Source organism: Taudactylus pleione, unplaced genomic scaffold (assembly GCF_031769625.1).
Source record: "Taudactylus pleione unplaced genomic scaffold, aTauple2 ptg000491l, whole genome shotgun sequence".
Lineage (NCBI taxonomy): Eukaryota > Metazoa > Chordata > Amphibia > Anura > Myobatrachidae > Taudactylus > Taudactylus pleione.
The window spans coordinates 947,166-965,912 of NW_028284893.1; the positions used below are offsets into that span (position 1 = coordinate 947,166).

At 40.6% G+C, this 18,747-nt stretch overlaps 1 protein-coding gene across 1 annotated transcript in view; it reads left to right on the top strand.

Moving 5' to 3' along the window:
* The window catches only part of LOC148502558 (rab3 GTPase-activating protein non-catalytic subunit-like), a 242,351-nt gene extending 225,360 nt beyond the window's left edge, over nucleotides 1-16,991 (top strand). The window contains exons 7-9 of the mRNA XM_088449690.1: nucleotides 13,978-14,079; nucleotides 15,161-15,260; nucleotides 16,930-16,991. Coding sequence (XP_088305816.1) covers nucleotides 13,978-14,079; nucleotides 15,161-15,260; nucleotides 16,930-16,937 — 210 coding nt within the window. The 3' untranslated portion in view covers nucleotides 16,938-16,991. The remainder of the gene's footprint in view (nucleotides 1-13,977; nucleotides 14,080-15,160; nucleotides 15,261-16,929) is intronic.
* The last annotated feature ends 1,756 nt before the right edge of the window (nucleotides 16,992-18,747 follow it).

Sequence of the window (18,747 nt, forward strand, 5' to 3'; positions counted from 1 at the left end):
CCCATATATACTGTGACTAATAGTATATGTGCGCTTCTATACCGAGTATTGTGTCTGTTACATTGTGCTGTAACCCATAGATACTGTGACTAATAGTATATGTGCGCTTCTATACCGAGGTTTGTGTCTGTTACATTGTGCTGTAACCCATAGATACTGTGACTAATAGTATATGTGCGCTTCTATACCGAGGTTTGTGTCTGTTACATTGTGCTGTAACCCATAGATACTGTGACTAATAGTATATGTGCGCTTCTATAGCGAGGTTTGTGTCTGTTACATTGTGCTGTAACCCATAGATACTGTGACTAATAGTATATGTGCGCTTCTATACCGAGGTTTGTGTCTGTTACATTGTGCTGTAACCCATAGATACTGTGACTAATAGTATATGTGCGCTTCTATAGCGAGGTTTGTGTCTGTTACATTGTGCTGTAACCCATAGATACTGTGACTAATAGTATATGTGCGCTTCTATACCGAGGTTTGTGCCTGTTACATTGTGCTGTAACCCATAGATACTGTGACTAATAGTATATGTGCGCTTCTATAGCGAGGTTTGTGTCTGTTACATTGTGCTGTAACCCATAGATACTGTGACTAATAGTATATGTGCGCTTCTATAGCGAGGTTTGTGTCTGTTACATTGTGCTGTAACCCATAGAAACTGTGACTAATAGTATATGTGCGCTTCTATACCGAGGTTTGTGCCTGTTACATTGTACTGTAACCCATAGATACTGTGACTAATAGTATATGTGCGCTTCTATAGCGAGGTTTGTGTCTGTTACATTGTGCTGTAACCCATAGATACTGTGACTAATAGTATATGTGTGCTTCTGTACCGAGGTTTGTGCCTGTTACATTGTACTGTAACCCATAGATACTGTGACTAATAGTATATGTGCGCTTCTATACCGAGGTTTGTGTCTGTTACATTGTGCTGTAACCCATAGATACTGTGACTAATAGTATATGTGCGCTTCTATACCGAGGTTTGTGTCTGTTACATTGTGCTGTAACCCATAGATACTGTGACTAATAGTATATGTGCGCATCTATACCGAGTATTGTGTCTGTTACATTGTGCTGTAACCCATAGATACTGTGACTAATAGTATATGTGCGCTTCTATACCGAGTATTGTGTCTGTTACATTGTGCTGTAACCCATAGATACTGTGACTAATAGTATATGTGCGCTTCTATACCGAGTATTGTGTCTGTTACATTGTGCTGTAACCCATAGAAACTGTGACTAATAGTATATGTGCGCTTCTATACCGAGTATTGTGTCTGTTACATTGTGCTGTAACCCATAGATACTGTGACTAATAGTATATGTGCGCTTCTATACCGAGGTTTGTGTCTGTTACATTGTGCTGTAACCCATAGATACTGTGACTAATAGTATATGTGCGCTTCTATACCGAGGTTTGTGCCTGTTACATTGTGCTGTAACCCATAGAAACTGTGACTAATAGTATATGTGCGCGTCTATACCGAGTATTGTGTCTGTTACATTGTGCTGTAACCCATAGAAACTGTGACTAATAGTATATGTGCGCTTCTATACCGAGTATTGTGTCTGTTACATTGTGCTGTAACCCATAGAAACTGTGACTAATAGTATATGTGCGCTTCTATACCGAGTATTGTGTCTGTTACATTGTGCTGTAACCCATAGAAACTGTGACTAATAGTATATGTGTGCTTCTATACCGAGGTTTGTGCCTGTTACATTGTGCTGTAACCCATAGATACTGTGACTAATAGTATATGTGCGCTTCTATACCGAGGTTTGTGTCTGTTACATTGTACTGTAACCCATAGATACTGTGACTAATAGTATATGTGCGCTTCTATACCGAGTATTGTGTCTGTTACATTGTGCTGTAACCCATAGATACTGTGACTAATAGTATATGTGCGCTTCTATACCGAGGTTTGTGTCTGTTACATTGTGCTGTAACCCATAGATACTGTGACTAATAGTATATGTGCGCTTCTATACCGAGGTTTGTGTCTGTTACATTGTACTGTAACCCATAGATACTGTGACTAATAGTATATGTGCGCTTCTATACCGAGTATTGTGTCTGTTACATTGTGCTGTAACCCATAGATACTGTGGCTAATAGTATATGTGCGCTTCTATACCGAGGTTTGTGTCTGTTACATTGTGCTGTAACCCATAGATACTGTGGCTAATAGTATATGTGCGCTTCTATACCGAGGTTTGTGCCTGTTACATTGTGCTGTAACCCATAGATACTGTGACTAATAGTATATGTGCGCTTCTATACCGAGGTTTGTGTCTATTACATTGTGCTGTAACCCATAGATACTGTGACTAATAGTATACGTGCGCTTCTATACCGAGGTTTGTGTCTGTTACATTGTGCTGTAACCCATAGATACTGTGACTAATAGTATATGTGCGCTTCTATACCGAGTATTGTGCCTGTTACATTGTGCTGTAACCCATAGATACTGTGACTAATAGTATATGTGCGCTTCTATACCGAGGTTTGTGTCTGTTACATTGTGCTGTAACCCATAGATACTGTGACTAATAGTATATGTGCGCTTCTATACCGAGTATTGTGCCTGTTACATTGTGCTGTAACCCATAGATACTGTGACTAATAGTATATGTGCGCTTCTATACCGAGGTTTGTGTCTATTACATTGTGCTGTAACCCATAGATACTGTGACTAATAGTATACGTGCGCTTCTATACCGAGGTTTGTGTCTGTTACATTGTGCTGTAACCCATAGATACTGTGACTAATAGTATATGTGCGCTTCTATACCGAGGTTTGTGTCTGTTACATTGTGCTGTAACCCATAGATACTGTGACTAATAGTATATGTGCGCTTCTATACCGAGGTTTGTGTCTGTTACATTGTGCTGTAACCCATAGATACTGTGACTAATAGTATATGTGCGCTTCTATACCGAGGTTTGTGTCTGTTACATTGTGCTGTAACCCATAGAAACTGTGACTAATAGTATATGTGCGCTTCTATACCGAGTATTGTGTCTGTTACATTGTGCTGTAACCCATAGATACTGTGACTAATAGTATATGTGCTCTTCTATACCGAGGTTTGTGTCTGTTACATTGTGCTGTAACCCATAGATACTGTGGCTAATAGTATATGTGCGCTTCTATACCGAGGTTTGTGTCTGTTACATTGTGCTGTAACCCATAGATACTGTGGCTAATAGTATATGTGCGCTTCTATACCGAGGTTTGTGTCTGTTACATTGTGCTGTAACCCATAGAAACTGTGACTAATAGTATATGTGCGCTTCTATACCGAGGTTTGTGTCTGTTACATTGTGCTGTAACCCATAGATACTGTGGCTAATAGTATATGTGTGCTTCTATACCGAGTATTGTGTCTGTTACATTGTGCTGTAACCCATAGAAACTGTGACTAATAGTATATGTGCGCTTCTATACCGAGGTTTGTGCCTGTTACATTGTGCTGTAACCCATAGATACTGTGGCTAATAGTATATGTGCGCTTCTATACCGAGGTTTGTGTCTGTTACATTGTGCTGTAACCCATAGATACTGTGGCTAATAGTATATGTGCGCTTCTATACCGAGGTTTGTGTCTGTTACATTGTGCTGTAACCCATAGAAACTGTGACTAATAGTATATGTGCGCTTCTATACCGAGTATTGTATCTGTTACATTGTGCTGTAACCCATAGATACTGTGACTAATAGTATATGTGCGCTTCTATACCGAGGTTTGTGTCTGTTACATTGTGCTGTAACCCATAGAAACTGTGACTAATAGTATATGTGCGCTTCTATACCGAGTATTGTATCTGTTACATTGTGCTGTAACCCATAGAAACTGTGACTAATAGTATATGTGCGCTTCTATACCGAGTATTGTATCTGTTACATTGTGCTGTAACCCATAGATACTGTGACTAATAGTATATGTGCGCTTCTATACCGAGTATTGTGTCTGTTACATTGTGCTGTAACCCATAGAAACTGTGACTAATAGTATATGTGCTCTTCTATACCGAGGTTTGTGTCTGTTACATTGTGCTGTAACCCATAGATACTGTGGCTAATAGTATATGTGCGCTTCTATACCGAGGTTTGTGTCTGTTACATTGTGCTGTAACCCATAGATACTGTGGCTAATAGTATATGTGCGCTTCTATACCGAGGTTTGTGTCTGTTACATTGTGCTGTAACCCATAGATACTGTGACTAATAGTATATGTGCGCTTCTATACCGAGGTTTGTGCCTGTTACATTGTGCTGTAACCCATAGAAACTGTGACTAATAGTATATGTGCGCTTCTATACCGAGGTTTGTGTCTGTTACATTGTGCTGTAACCCATAGAAACTGTGACTAATAGTATATGTGCGCTTCTATACCGAGGTTTGTGCCTGTTACATTGTGCTGTAACCCATAGAAACTGTGACTAATAGTATATGTGCGCTTCTATACCGAGGTTTGTGTCTGTTACATTGTGCTGTAACCCATAGAAACTGTGACTAATAGTATATGTGCGCTTCTATACCGAGGTTTGTGCCTGTTACATTGTGCTGTAACCCATAGATACTGTGACTAATAGTATATGTGCGCTTCTATACCGAGGTTTGTGCCTGTTACGTTGTGCTGTAACCCATAGATACTGTGACTAATAGTATATGTGCGCTTCTGTACCGAGTATTGTGTCTGTTACATTGTACTGTAACCCATAGATACTGTGACTAATAGTATATGTGCGCTTCTATACCGAGGTTTGTGCCTGTTACATTGTGCTGTAACCCATAGAAACTGTGACTAATAGTATATGTGCGCTTCTATACCGAGGTTTGTGCCTGTTACATTGTGCTGTAACCCATAGATACTGTGACTAATAGTAAATGTGCGCTTCTATACCGAGGTTTGTGTCTGTTACATTGTGCTGTAACCCATAGATACTGTGACTAATAGTATATGTGCGCTTCTATACCGAGGTTTGTGCCTGTTACATTGTGCTGTAACCCATAGATACTGTGACTAATAGTATATGTGCGCTTCTATACCGAGGTTTGTGCCTGTTACATTGTGCTGTAACCCATAGATACTGTGACTAATAGTATATGTGCGCTTCTATACCGAGGTTTGTGTCTGTTACATTGTGCTGTAACCCATAGATACTGTGACTAATAGTATATGTGCGCTTCTATACTGAGGTTTGTGCCTGTTACATTGTGCTGTAACCCATAGATACTGTGACTAATAGTATATGTGCGCTTCTATACCGAGGTTTGTGTCTGTTACATTGTGCTGTAACCCATAGATACTGTGACTAATAGTATATGTGCGCTTCTATACCGAGGTTTGTGCCTGTTACATTGTGCTGTAACCCATAGATACTGTGACTAATAGTATATGTGCGCTTCTATACCGAGGTTTGTGCCTGTTACATTGTGCTGTAACCCATAGATACTGTGACTAATAGTATATGTTCGCTTCTATAGCGAGGTTTGTGTCTGTTACATTGTGCTGTAACCCATAGATACTGTGACTAATAGTATATGTGCGCTTCTATATCGAGGTTTGTGTCTGTTACCTTGTACTGTAACCCATAGATACTGTGACTAATAGTATATGTGCGCTTCTATACCGAGGTTTGTGCCTGTTACATTGTACTGTAACCCATAGATACTGTGACTAATAGTATATGTGCGCTTCTATACCGAGGTTTGTGCCTGTTACATTGTGCTGTAACCCATAGATACTGTGACTAATAGTATATGTGCGCTTCTATACCGAGGTTTGTGTCTGTTACATTGTGCTGTAACCCATAGATACTGTGACTAATAGTATATGTGCTCTTCTATACCGAGGTTTGTGCCTGTTACATTGTGCTGTAACCCATAGATACTGTGACTAATAGTATATGTGCGCTTCTATACTGAGGTTTGTGTCTGTTACATTGTGCTGTAACCCATAGATACTGTGACTAATAGTATATGTGCGCTTCTATACCGAGGTTTGTGTCTGTTACATTGTGCTGTAACCCATAGATACTGTGACTAATAGTAAATGTGCGCTTCTATACCGAGGTTTGTGCCTGTTACATTGTGCTGTAACCCATATATACTGTGACTAATAGTATATGTGCGCTTCTATACTGAGGTTTGTGTCTGTTACATTGTGCTGTAACCCATAGATACTGTGACTAATAGTATATGTGCGCTTCTATACCGAGGTTTGTGCCTGTTACATTGTGCTGTAACCCATAGATACTGTGACTAATAGTAAATGTGCGCTTCTATACCGAGGTTTGTGCCTGTTACATTGTGCTGTAACCCATATATACTGTGACTAATAGTATATGTGCGCTTCTATACCGAGTATTGTGTCTGTTACATTGTGCTGTAACCCATAGATACTGTGACTAATAGTATATGTGCGCTTCTATACCGAGGTTTGTGTCTGTTACATTGTGCTGTAACCCATAGATACTGTGACTAATAGTATATGTGCGCTTCTATACCGAGGTTTGTGTCTGTTACATTGTGCTGTAACCCATAGATACTGTGACTAATAGTATATGTGCGCTTCTATAGCGAGGTTTGTGTCTGTTACATTGTGCTGTAACCCATAGATACTGTGACTAATAGTATATGTGCGCTTCTATACCGAGGTTTGTGTCTGTTACATTGTGCTGTAACCCATAGATACTGTGACTAATAGTATATGTGCGCTTCTATAGCGAGGTTTGTGTCTGTTACATTGTGCTGTAACCCATAGATACTGTGACTAATAGTATATGTGCGCTTCTATACCGAGGTTTGTGCCTGTTACATTGTGCTGTAACCCATAGATACTGTGACTAATAGTATATGTGCGCTTCTATAGCGAGGTTTGTGTCTGTTACATTGTGCTGTAACCCATAGATACTGTGACTAATAGTATATGTGCGCTTCTATAGCGAGGTTTGTGTCTGTTACATTGTGCTGTAACCCATAGAAACTGTGACTAATAGTATATGTGCGCTTCTATACCGAGGTTTGTGCCTGTTACATTGTACTGTAACCCATAGATACTGTGACTAATAGTATATGTGCGCTTCTATAGCGAGGTTTGTGTCTGTTACATTGTGCTGTAACCCATAGATACTGTGACTAATAGTATATGTGTGCTTCTGTACCGAGGTTTGTGCCTGTTACATTGTACTGTAACCCATAGATACTGTGACTAATAGTATATGTGCGCTTCTATACCGAGGTTTGTGTCTGTTACATTGTGCTGTAACCCATAGATACTGTGACTAATAGTATATGTGCGCTTCTATACCGAGGTTTGTGTCTGTTACATTGTGCTGTAACCCATAGATACTGTGACTAATAGTATATGTGCGCATCTATACCGAGTATTGTGTCTGTTACATTGTGCTGTAACCCATAGATACTGTGACTAATAGTATATGTGCGCTTCTATACCGAGTATTGTGTCTATTACATTGTGCTGTAACCCATAGATACTGTGACTAATAGTATATGTGCGCTTCTATACCGAGTATTGTGTCTGTTACATTGTGCTGTAACCCATAGAAACTGTGACTAATAGTATATGTGCGCTTCTATACCGAGTATTGTGTCTGTTACATTGTGCTGTAACCCATAGATACTGTGACTAATAGTATATGTGCGCTTCTATACCGAGGTTTGTGTCTGTTACATTGTGCTGTAACCCATAGATACTGTGACTAATAGTATATGTGCGCTTCTATACCGAGGTTTGTGCCTGTTACATTGTGCTGTAACCCATAGAAACTGTGACTAATAGTATATGTGCGCGTCTATACCGAGTATTGTGTCTGTTACATTGTGCTGTAACCCATAGAAACTGTGACTAATAGTATATGTGCGCTTCTATACCGAGTATTGTGTCTGTTACATTGTGCTGTAACCCATAGAAACTGTGACTAATAGTATATGTGCGCTTCTATACCGAGTATTGTGTCTGTTACATTGTGCTGTAACCCATAGAAACTGTGACTAATAGTATATGTGTGCTTCTATACCGAGGTTTGTGCCTGTTACATTGTGCTGTAACCCATAGATACTGTGACTAATAGTATATGTGCGCTTCTATACCGAGGTTTGTGTCTGTTACATTGTACTGTAACCCATAGATACTGTGACTAATAGTATATGTGCGCTTCTATACCGAGTATTGTGTCTGTTACATTGTGCTGTAACCCATAGATACTGTGACTAATAGTATATGTGCGCTTCTATACCGAGGTTTGTGTCTGTTACATTGTGCTGTAACCCATAGATACTGTGACTAATAGTATATGTGCGCTTCTATACCGAGGTTTGTGTCTGTTACATTGTACTGTAACCCATAGATACTGTGACTAATAGTATATGTGCGCTTCTATACCGAGTATTGTGTCTGTTACATTGTGCTGTAACCCATAGATACTGTGGCTAATAGTATATGTGCGCTTCTATACCGAGGTTTGTGTCTGTTACATTGTGCTGTAACCCATAGATACTGTGGCTAATAGTATATGTGCGCTTCTATACCGAGGTTTGTGCCTGTTACATTGTGCTGTAACCCATAGATACTGTGACTAATAGTATATGTGCGCTTCTATACCGAGGTTTGTGCCTGTTACATTGTGCTGTAACCCATAGATACTGTGACTAATAGTATATGTGCGCTTCTATACCGAGGTTTGTGTCTGTTACATTGTGCTGTAACCCATAGATACTGTGACTAATAGTATATGTGCGCTTCTATACCGAGGTTTGTGTCTGTTACATTGTGCTGTAACCCATAGATACTGTGACTAATAGTATATGTGCGCTTCTATACCGAGGTTTGTGTCTATTACATTGTGCTGTAACCCATAGATACTGTGACTAATAGTATACGTGCGCTTCTATACCGAGGTTTGTGTCTGTTACATTGTGCTGTAACCCATAGATACTGTGACTAATAGTATATGTGCGCTTCTATACCGAGTATTGTGCCTGTTACATTGTGCTGTAACCCATAGATACTGTGACTAATAGTATATGTGCGCTTCTATACCGAGGTTTGTGTCTGTTACATTGTGCTGTAACCCATAGATACTGTGACTAATAGTATATGTGCGCTTCTATACCGAGTATTGTGCCTGTTACATTGTGCTGTAACCCATAGATACTGTGACTAATAGTATATGTGCGCTTCTATACCGAGGTTTGTGTCTATTACATTGTGCTGTAACCCATAGATACTGTGACTAATAGTATACGTGCGCTTCTATACCGAGGTTTGTGTCTGTTACATTGTGCTGTAACCCATAGATACTGTGACTAATAGTATATGTGCGCTTCTATACCGAGGTTTGTGTCTGTTACATTGTGCTGTAACCCATAGATACTGTGACTAATAGTATATGTGCGCTTCTATACCGAGGTTTGTGTCTGTTACATTGTGCTGTAACCCATAGATACTGTGACTAATAGTATATGTGCGCTTCTATACCGAGGTTTGTGTCTGTTACATTGTGCTGTAACCCATAGAAACTGTGACTAATAGTATATGTGCGCTTCTATACCGAGTATTGTGTCTGTTACATTGTGCTGTAACCCATAGATACTGTGACTAATAGTATATGTGCTCTTCTATACCGAGGTTTGTGTCTGTTACATTGTGCTGTAACCCATAGATACTGTGGCTAATAGTATATGTGCGCTTCTATACCGAGGTTTGTGTCTGTTACATTGTGCTGTAACCCATAGATACTGTGGCTAATAGTATATGTGCGCTTCTATACCGAGGTTTGTGTCTGTTACATTGTGCTGTAACCCATAGAAACTGTGACTAATAGTATATGTGCGCTTCTATACCGAGGTTTGTGTCTGTTACATTGTGCTGTAACCCATAGATACTGTGGCTAATAGTATATGTGTGCTTCTATACCGAGTATTGTGTCTGTTACATTGTGCTGTAACCCATAGAAACTGTGACTAATAGTATATGTGCGCTTCTATACCGAGGTTTGTGCCTGTTACATTGTGCTGTAACCCATAGATACTGTGGCTAATAGTATATGTGCGCTTCTATACCGAGGTTTGTGTCTGTTACATTGTGCTGTAACCCATAGATACTGTGGCTAATAGTATATGTGCGCTTCTATACCGAGGTTTGTGTCTGTTACATTGTGCTGTAACCCATAGAAACTGTGACTAATAGTATATGTGCGCTTCTATACCGAGTATTGTATCTGTTACATTGTGCTGTAACCCATAGATACTGTGACTAATAGTATATGTGCGCTTCTATACCGAGGTTTGTGTCTGTTACATTGTGCTGTAACCCATAGAAACTGTGACTAATAGTATATGTGCGCTTCTATACCGAGTATTGTATCTGTTACATTGTGCTGTAACCCATAGAAACTGTGACTAATAGTATATGTGCGCTTCTATACCGAGTATTGTATCTGTTACATTGTGCTGTAACCCATAGATACTGTGACTAATAGTATATGTGCGCTTCTATACCGAGTATTGTGTCTGTTACATTGTGCTGTAACCCATAGAAACTGTGACTAATAGTATATGTGCTCTTCTATACCGAGGTTTGTGTCTGTTACATTGTGCTGTAACCCATAGATACTGTGGCTAATAGTATATGTGCGCTTCTATACCGAGTATTGTGTCTGTTACATTGTGCTGTAACCCATAGATACTGTGACTAATAGTATATGTGCGCTTCTATACCGAGGTTTGTGTCTGTTACATTGTGCTGTAACCCATAGATACTGTGGCTAATAGTATATGTGCGCTTCTATACCGAGGTTTGTGTCTGTTACATTGTGCTGTAACCCATAGATACTGTGGCTAATAGTATATGTGCGCTTCTATACCGAGTATTGTGTCTGTTACATTGTGCTGTAACCCATAGATACTGTGACTAATAGTATATGTGCGCTTCTATACCGAGTATTGTGTCTGTTACATTGTGCTGTAACCCATAGATACTGTGACTAATAGTATATGTGCGCTTCTATACCGAGGTTTGTGTCTGTTACATTGTGCTGTAACCCATAGATACTGTGGCTAATAGTATATGTGCGCTTCTATACCGAGTATTGTGTCTGTTACATTGTACTGTAACCCATAGATACTGTGACTAATAGTATATGTGCGCTTCTATACCGAGGTTTGTGTCTGTTACATTGTGCTGTAACCCATAGAAACTGTGACTAATAGTATATGTGCGCTTCTATACTGAGGTTTGTGTCTGTTACATTGTGCTGTAACCCATAGATACTGTGGCTAATAGTATATGTGCGCTTCTATACCGAGTATTGTGTCTGTTACATTGTGCTGTAACCCATAGATACTGTGACTAATAGTATATGTGCGCTTCTATACCGAGGTTTGTGTCTGTTACATTGTGCTGTAACCCATAGATACTGTGGCTAATAGTATATGTGCGCTTCTATACCGAGTATTGTGTCTGTTACATTGTGCTGTAACCCATAGATACTGTGACTAATAGTATATGTGCGCTTCTATACCGAGTATTGTGTCTGTTACATTGTGCTGTAACCCATAGATACTGTGACTAATAGTATATGTGCGCTTCTATACCGAGGTTTGTGTCTGTTACATTGTGCTGTAACCCATAGATACTGTGGCTAATAGTATATGTGCGCTTCTATACCGAGTATTGTGTCTGTTACATTGTACTGTAACCCATAGATACTGTGACTAATAGTATATGTGCGCTTCTATACCGAGGTTTGTGTCTGTTACATTGTGCTGTAACCCATAGAAACTGTGACTAATAGTATATGTGCGCTTCTATACTGAGGTTTGTGTCTGTTACATTGTGCTGTAACCCATAGATACTGTGGCTAATAGTATATGTGCGCTTCTATACCGAGTATTGTGTCTGTTACATTGTGCTGTAACCCATAGATACTGTGACTAATAGTATATGTGCGCTTCTATACCGAGGTTTGTGTCTGTTACATTGTGCTGTAACCCATAGATACTGTGGCTAATAGTATATGTGCGCTTCTATACCGAGTATTGTGTCTGTTACATTGTGCTGTAACCCATAGATACTGTGACTAATAGTATATGTGCGCTTCTATACCGAGTATTGTGTCTGTTACATTGTGCTGTAACCCATAGATACTGTGACTAATAGTATATGTGCGCTTCTATACCGAGTATTGTGTCTGTTACATTGTACTGTAACCCATAGATACTGTGACTAATAGTATATGTGCGCTTCTATACTGAGTATTGTGTCTGTTACATTGTGCTGTAACCCATAGAAACTGTGACTAATAGTATATGTGCGCTTCTATACCGAGGTTTGTGTCTGTTACATTGTGCTGTAACCCATAGATACTGTGACTAATAGTATATGTGCGCTTCTATACCGAGGTTTGTGTCTGTTACATTGTACTGTAACCCATAGATACTGTGACTAATAGTATATGTGCGCTTCTATACCGAGGTTTGTGTCTGTTACATTGTGCTGTAACCCATAGATACTGTGACTAATAGTATATGTGCGCTTCTATACTGAGGTTTGTGCCTGTTACATTGTGCTGTAACCCATAGATACTGTGACTAATAGTATATGTGCACTTCTATACCGAGTATTGTGTCTGTTACATTGTACTGTAACCCATAGATACTGTGACTAATAGTATATGTGCGCTTCTATACCGAGGTTTGTGCCTGTTACATTGTGCTGTAACCCATAGAAACTGTGACTAATAGTATATGTGCGCTTCTATACCGAGGTTTGTGTCTGTTACATTGTGCTGTAACCCATAGATACTGTGACTAATAGTATATGTGCGCTTCTATACCGAGGTTTGTGCCTGTTACATTGTGCTGTAACCCATAGATACTGTGACTAATAGTATATGTGCGCTTCTATACCGAGGTTTGTGTCTGTTACATTGTGCTGTAACCCATAGATACTGTGGCTAATAGTATATGTGCGCTTCTATACCGAGTATTGTGTCTGTTACATTGTGCTGTAACCCATAGATACTGTGACTAATAGTATATGTGCGCTTCTATACCGAGTATTGTGTCTGTTACATTGTGCTGTAACCCATAGATACTGTGACTAATAGTATATGTGCACTTCTATACCGAGTATTGTGTCTGTTACATTGTGCTGTAACCCATAGAAACTGTGACTAATAGCATTTAGTATTGATTGGCTCATTTGGGTTTGGAAATCTAGTGAAATGTTTTGTTTTTTTTAAATAATTTGGACTTTGTTTTTATTTTGTTTTTTACTTTTTGGTGAATTCTCAGTCTCTGGCAGTTTGAATATTAATTTAGGTTTAGTTGAAGTTTTATGTTGTTTGTGCTCGGAGTTGCAGCTTGTTCTCGTATGGGTTGTACGTGGAATAGCCATTAGGTTATAGGGTAGGCATTGGGCACCACTGGAGACAGGTTTTGGGGATCAGGACCTCAGTTTAGTTGTCGTTATTTGGATACTATACATTGAAGTACACGACCCAGGACTGTTTCGATGTCCGCGTGGTTTGCAGAGTGCTGGAGCCCCCAGGGGAGTAATAGGACCCACAAAGTGCGATGCTAAAAGAAACTGCACTCAGTGAATTAATCTGTATTTCCAGCCTACGCCGGAAGGGCTGATTCACATTTGGACACGTTGGGGGCGATGACTGAGAGGTTCCCGTGTCACAGCCTCCAGCATCGCAGATGTTTGCGCACATTACTGATAGCGACAGACAGACTTGGCAAAGCATTGCGCTGGTTAGCGGTACTATCACTATTAGTAGTAGTATTCTGTGTGCATTAACTCCCTTTATTCTGGGTTATGCAGGTTCAGGAAAGAAGTTTCCACTTGTTCATCTGTATTTACTGCGGCGTTTCCGGTGAGATTCCTGCGTCTAATTCCCACTTTCTTCTCCTCAGAGCGGCGTGCTGCTTCTTGCACAGCTATTAAATGAAGATCCAATTCTGCAGCTGAGATGCAGAACTTATGAGATCTCCAGACACCCTGGGGTCACAGAACAGGTAACAAGGCGGCCATGCTTGTGCGGACAGCTTACTCTCTTTTGTTGTGTGAAATGTGCAAACCGTCCTGATATAGTGATATTTGTGTTAGCTGCCTGTCCCATTGGTTACGGTGTTATATAGGTAAATCTTACTTTCTGGGAACCACCGTGGTTTGGGCGATGCACCCTCAGAGCGTGGGCTTTACAGTCATAAGAAATAAGGTTAAATTATGTTTCACATCATTTTGGAGTATTTTATTCTCTTTCTATGAAGTCATCTAAAAAAATTTACTTTTTTGATGAAACTAATTCGGAGAATATTCTAAAACTAGAACATTTCACAATTCAGAATATTGTTAGTCTTGAATCGTTATTATAGGCAAAATATATAAAAATGAGAACATGTTGTTATACAGTGTGTACCCCCCTTATGTGCTGTAATCCCGGAACCCGATTCACAGATAGACGAAACTACAGAGCTGCACGCGGGCGGCTGGGAAACTCCATGCTGCATCTGCCATCCCAGCGCTGCGCCCGATGTCGCAGCCTGGGATCACCGTCGTGAGCGTTAGGTTAGCGTACATCTCTGATCAGGCTCATAGTACATGGTTAGTATGTACTATTGGGAGTTTTCCCCACTCAGTACCTAGCACAAGTTCTCATTAATGTTTAGCAGTGCCCCAGGCTGGCCGGGGGGTTATTCTGGGTTTATTTCTTCCTCCTGGTGTTTGCAGATTTCGGATAAGAGAACCAATACCTGTATTTGTACATCTGTGAATTAAACTGTATTGGTGTATGCATACACATGGTCAGATTTTGTAGGACAATATAAACGATAACAATATTGACCATCGCCCCGTGCATGCAGTCCAACCTGCTGATATCGACCAGGTTACTATAGGGACCTGCAATCGTTTGGGTGTTGGTTGTGTGCTGGACGATCGATATCGTTGTCTGATCTGACCGTGTGTATAAGTAAGATATAGGGGTCTGTGTACAGTGGGGAAAATAGTACTAGATTCCCACCCTTTTTATATCACATCATTAACATCTCCTCCTAATCATGAGATTAATCCATTGTGTACGTTTTCCCCTAAAAGCATGAAGAAATGAGCATTTTGTACCCGTCCGCGGTTGTTACTGTCGATGGCTTTAGCCTTTTCCAGTCACTCAGGGCTTGTCGCAATCAGGTAGCTAGAGGTAAGTGACCCTGACTTCCTGTACAACTCGTCTCTGCCATCTTGTTTCTGTCATACAAATCTTGTCTTATATCTGCTTTACTATGTATCCACAATCTGCATGTCTGCTGTATTAAGCTTCCCTATTGCGGACCTTTTGCATATACTGCATTTAAGGGATCTACGTTTAAGGACAGCACTTGGTGACCTTCTATGTTGGTGGTCTTATGGCTGGACCCTTGTCGCTGAATAAAAAGCGCAGGTTACACCATTTTCTTTTTGCCTGTAAGAGAATCTTACTTATTATATATACTTTGCTGCTTGGGAGTGAGGATGACTAAACCTCACATAGAATAAGTAACTGCTGTAACATTTACACAGGTTCCCACGTATGTTTGTGTGCTCCCATAGGTCTCTCAGCACCTGTTCTAAGCTTTCCCACATATTAGGGTAGATGCGTGAAGCAACATTGGACCAGCTGTGTTCATATTGACATAGCGTGCTGTTAGCGTGCTGTTAGCGTGCACCTCTGAGTCATGCCCAATTGTAGATGTCTTTCCTCTTTCATCCATGCCATGACATTGGGTAGTAGGAGATCAGGCACTAGAACAGGTGCTAGGCTCCGCCCCCTCTTATATATAATACCTGCGCCTGGCTAGTCAGTCAGATTTCTTTCTTTATATAATTGGCTTCGGCATATCAGCGCCTCAGACCCTCCAGGTCAGGGGGAGTAGATAGTTAGCGTCTGTGCGCTCTTACTCACTATGTGCATAGCTCCTTCGGCAAGTCACCGCTGCGCTGGAGTAGTGCTCAGGTCTCTGCCTGGTGCGGCCGCAGCAGCCGGGAGCGTCGGGGGTCTGACAGCTGCGGCTGAACACGCTGCTATGACTGACTCTTAGCTCACTACGCTGCGGTGGTTCTTGTGACCAGGTCCCGCTCGCACTCTGTTTGAAGCAGATACCGGAGGTGTTTTTGGTCATCTTGCCAGGTACTGCTGCTGCTTCCAGACTGTAAGTGTTCAGCTGGTGTGTGTGGAAGTCAGCCAAGGGGGATTAGTGCTGCTGTATTGGTATTTAACCCCTTATAGCAGGTTTATAAAGTTATCTCTTTGAGCACACCGTGTAAAATAACTTGCTATTGCTTTCTTCTTGCACAAACAGAAATGCTGCCAGGTTTATCTGCATTATATGGTTCTAGTGTTTGCCGCAGCTTCACTTGCGTGGATGTCTCTTATTGCTCAGTGGAACTACAGTAATCTGACAAACCAGTAGTGACATCTAATATTGTGATGTATATTTTATATTGTAAACATTGATCACAAAATGTCTTTGTAATCAATAAGAATCCACAGTTTTCTATGTTTTTATGCAAATCACATAATCAAATTCAAGGGGCAATCACTCTCACAGTCCAGTTTAAGTTCACTTTAGTCAAACAAATCTTTTCTTGTAGTTTCCAATCCATTGCTGCTTAACTTACAGTAACACTAAAGGTTGCAAGTAACATGAGTTGCGACTCTGTGATATGTAGTATTTGTCTTGGTGCGCCAACTACTGGATTGACATGTGTACTGCAACTTCATGAGTCAAGATTGGCTGTTTAATAAGTGCTTAATATATAGATGGATTTTCCTTTATTGCTCCTCTCCCTGATGTCACATTGAGATAATACATACCTCAATTTCTTTCTAGGTGACTAAGCCATACAATATTGAAAACGCAATCCAAATTTATCCTGTAGTTTTTGCGTGATGCCGGAACAAAACAGACAAACAAAAATTCTGAATAAAACATTTTCTTTGTCTCCATAGTTCATACAAGGAGGATATTTCTCCCACAAAATGTACAGACACAACCATTACAACTTTGTTATAAGTATAGATTAACTCTGCGGGGGCGATTCAGATATTGCTTGGGCGGCGATAAATTAATGAGTCCCCAGGTTTGCAATTCAATTGTTCTGGGTGCTCTTTATTTATCGCCCTTTTCTCACATATTCGGGTTCCACGGGTTTCTCACACATTTCTGCTCACACTCTCCTGAGAGTGCGAGCATAACTGCAGGCACCGGCAGCTATCGCGCTCAGACGGAGCAACAATTGAATTGCCCCCTCTGGGCACGCCATTTAAAGTGACTTTGTGTTGCGCTATTTAGCCTGCGTTTACAGTATACACTGATTCACTAACAATCGCAACTGTGATTGCTATAGCAATAGCATCTCAAATAAAGGTGAAGAGTGTGAAAACCTTACTGCGCACAGCAGCCCAAATGTTCCTACAGACTCATATGAAGATCACCCACTTCAAAAGATAGAAACATAGAAAAATAAAGTAGGGCTCTAAATATACAGATGAGAATGAGTATTTGTAGCGTATAAATAACTATGCATTTGATACATTCCTTTTAAAGTCATGGATATCTTGTAGTGTGGTCTGAGGATTCCCTTGTATATCTTCTCCTCGTTGTAAACGATGTAACATATGAAAGGAAGGAAAAACCGGAGTGTGCGCCCCTGAGGCGGAGTGTGCGCCCCTGAGGCGGAGTGTGCGCCCCTGAGGCGGAGTGTGCGCCCCTGAGGCACCCCTCTACACGAACAGTGCGTACCCCACTCACAGGGAAAGGTGTCTTTATTTCCCAATCACCCAGGTGTGTGGTTAATGAATGGTGCCATCTGCATACCATAACTCACTTATAGAAATAGAGATGGAAACTTGTAAAGGTATCTTTACCATGAAACAATAGCGTACCCCAACTCTACCACCAGTCACAATCCACACAGCAAGGTTTCTTTTACTGATGTAACGTAGTCACTCTCTGTCTTCAGCTTTGGGCATAGAGTAAGATAGAGCACATAACTCTGTACCTGGACAAATCATGGTGCCATGCTGAGGGTGCTAATACCGACTTTATCTGCATGTGTGGTAAATACTGGCTGCTTTTACATGTAGTCCACAAATATTGGACAGCTTTATTCTTACACTGCAATTTGTGCATACACACGGTACGACTTGAAAGCTATCTGTCAGTGAGTCATCCTGCCGCATCTCTGTACAGGCAAAGGTGACGATATTGTCCAGATTGCCCTGCATGTACGGACGCTCATAGGTGTCGTTCACGCGGGAGCGCGCATCGTTGGTCGTTCACTGAATAAAAAATGACAGATATGAACGATATATTGTCCCGTGTGTATGAGCTCTCTCTGCACACGTTACATCTGCCCCCTTTCCAGTGTAGAATGGTTTTTCCATGGTGCACAGTTACTGCCTCTGTCCTACTCTACTCCCAAATCTGAATCAGACACTAAGGGGTAAATATACTAAGATGGGAGTTCTATTAAGAAGTGATGTTGCCCATAGCAACCATTCAGATTCTACTTCTCATTTATTTAGCACCTTCTAGAAGATAATACCCAGAATCTGATTGGTTGCTATGAGCAACATCACTTCTTAATAGAACTCCCATCTTAGTACATTTACCTCTAAGTATTTCTTCCACTCATCTCGGTAGGGC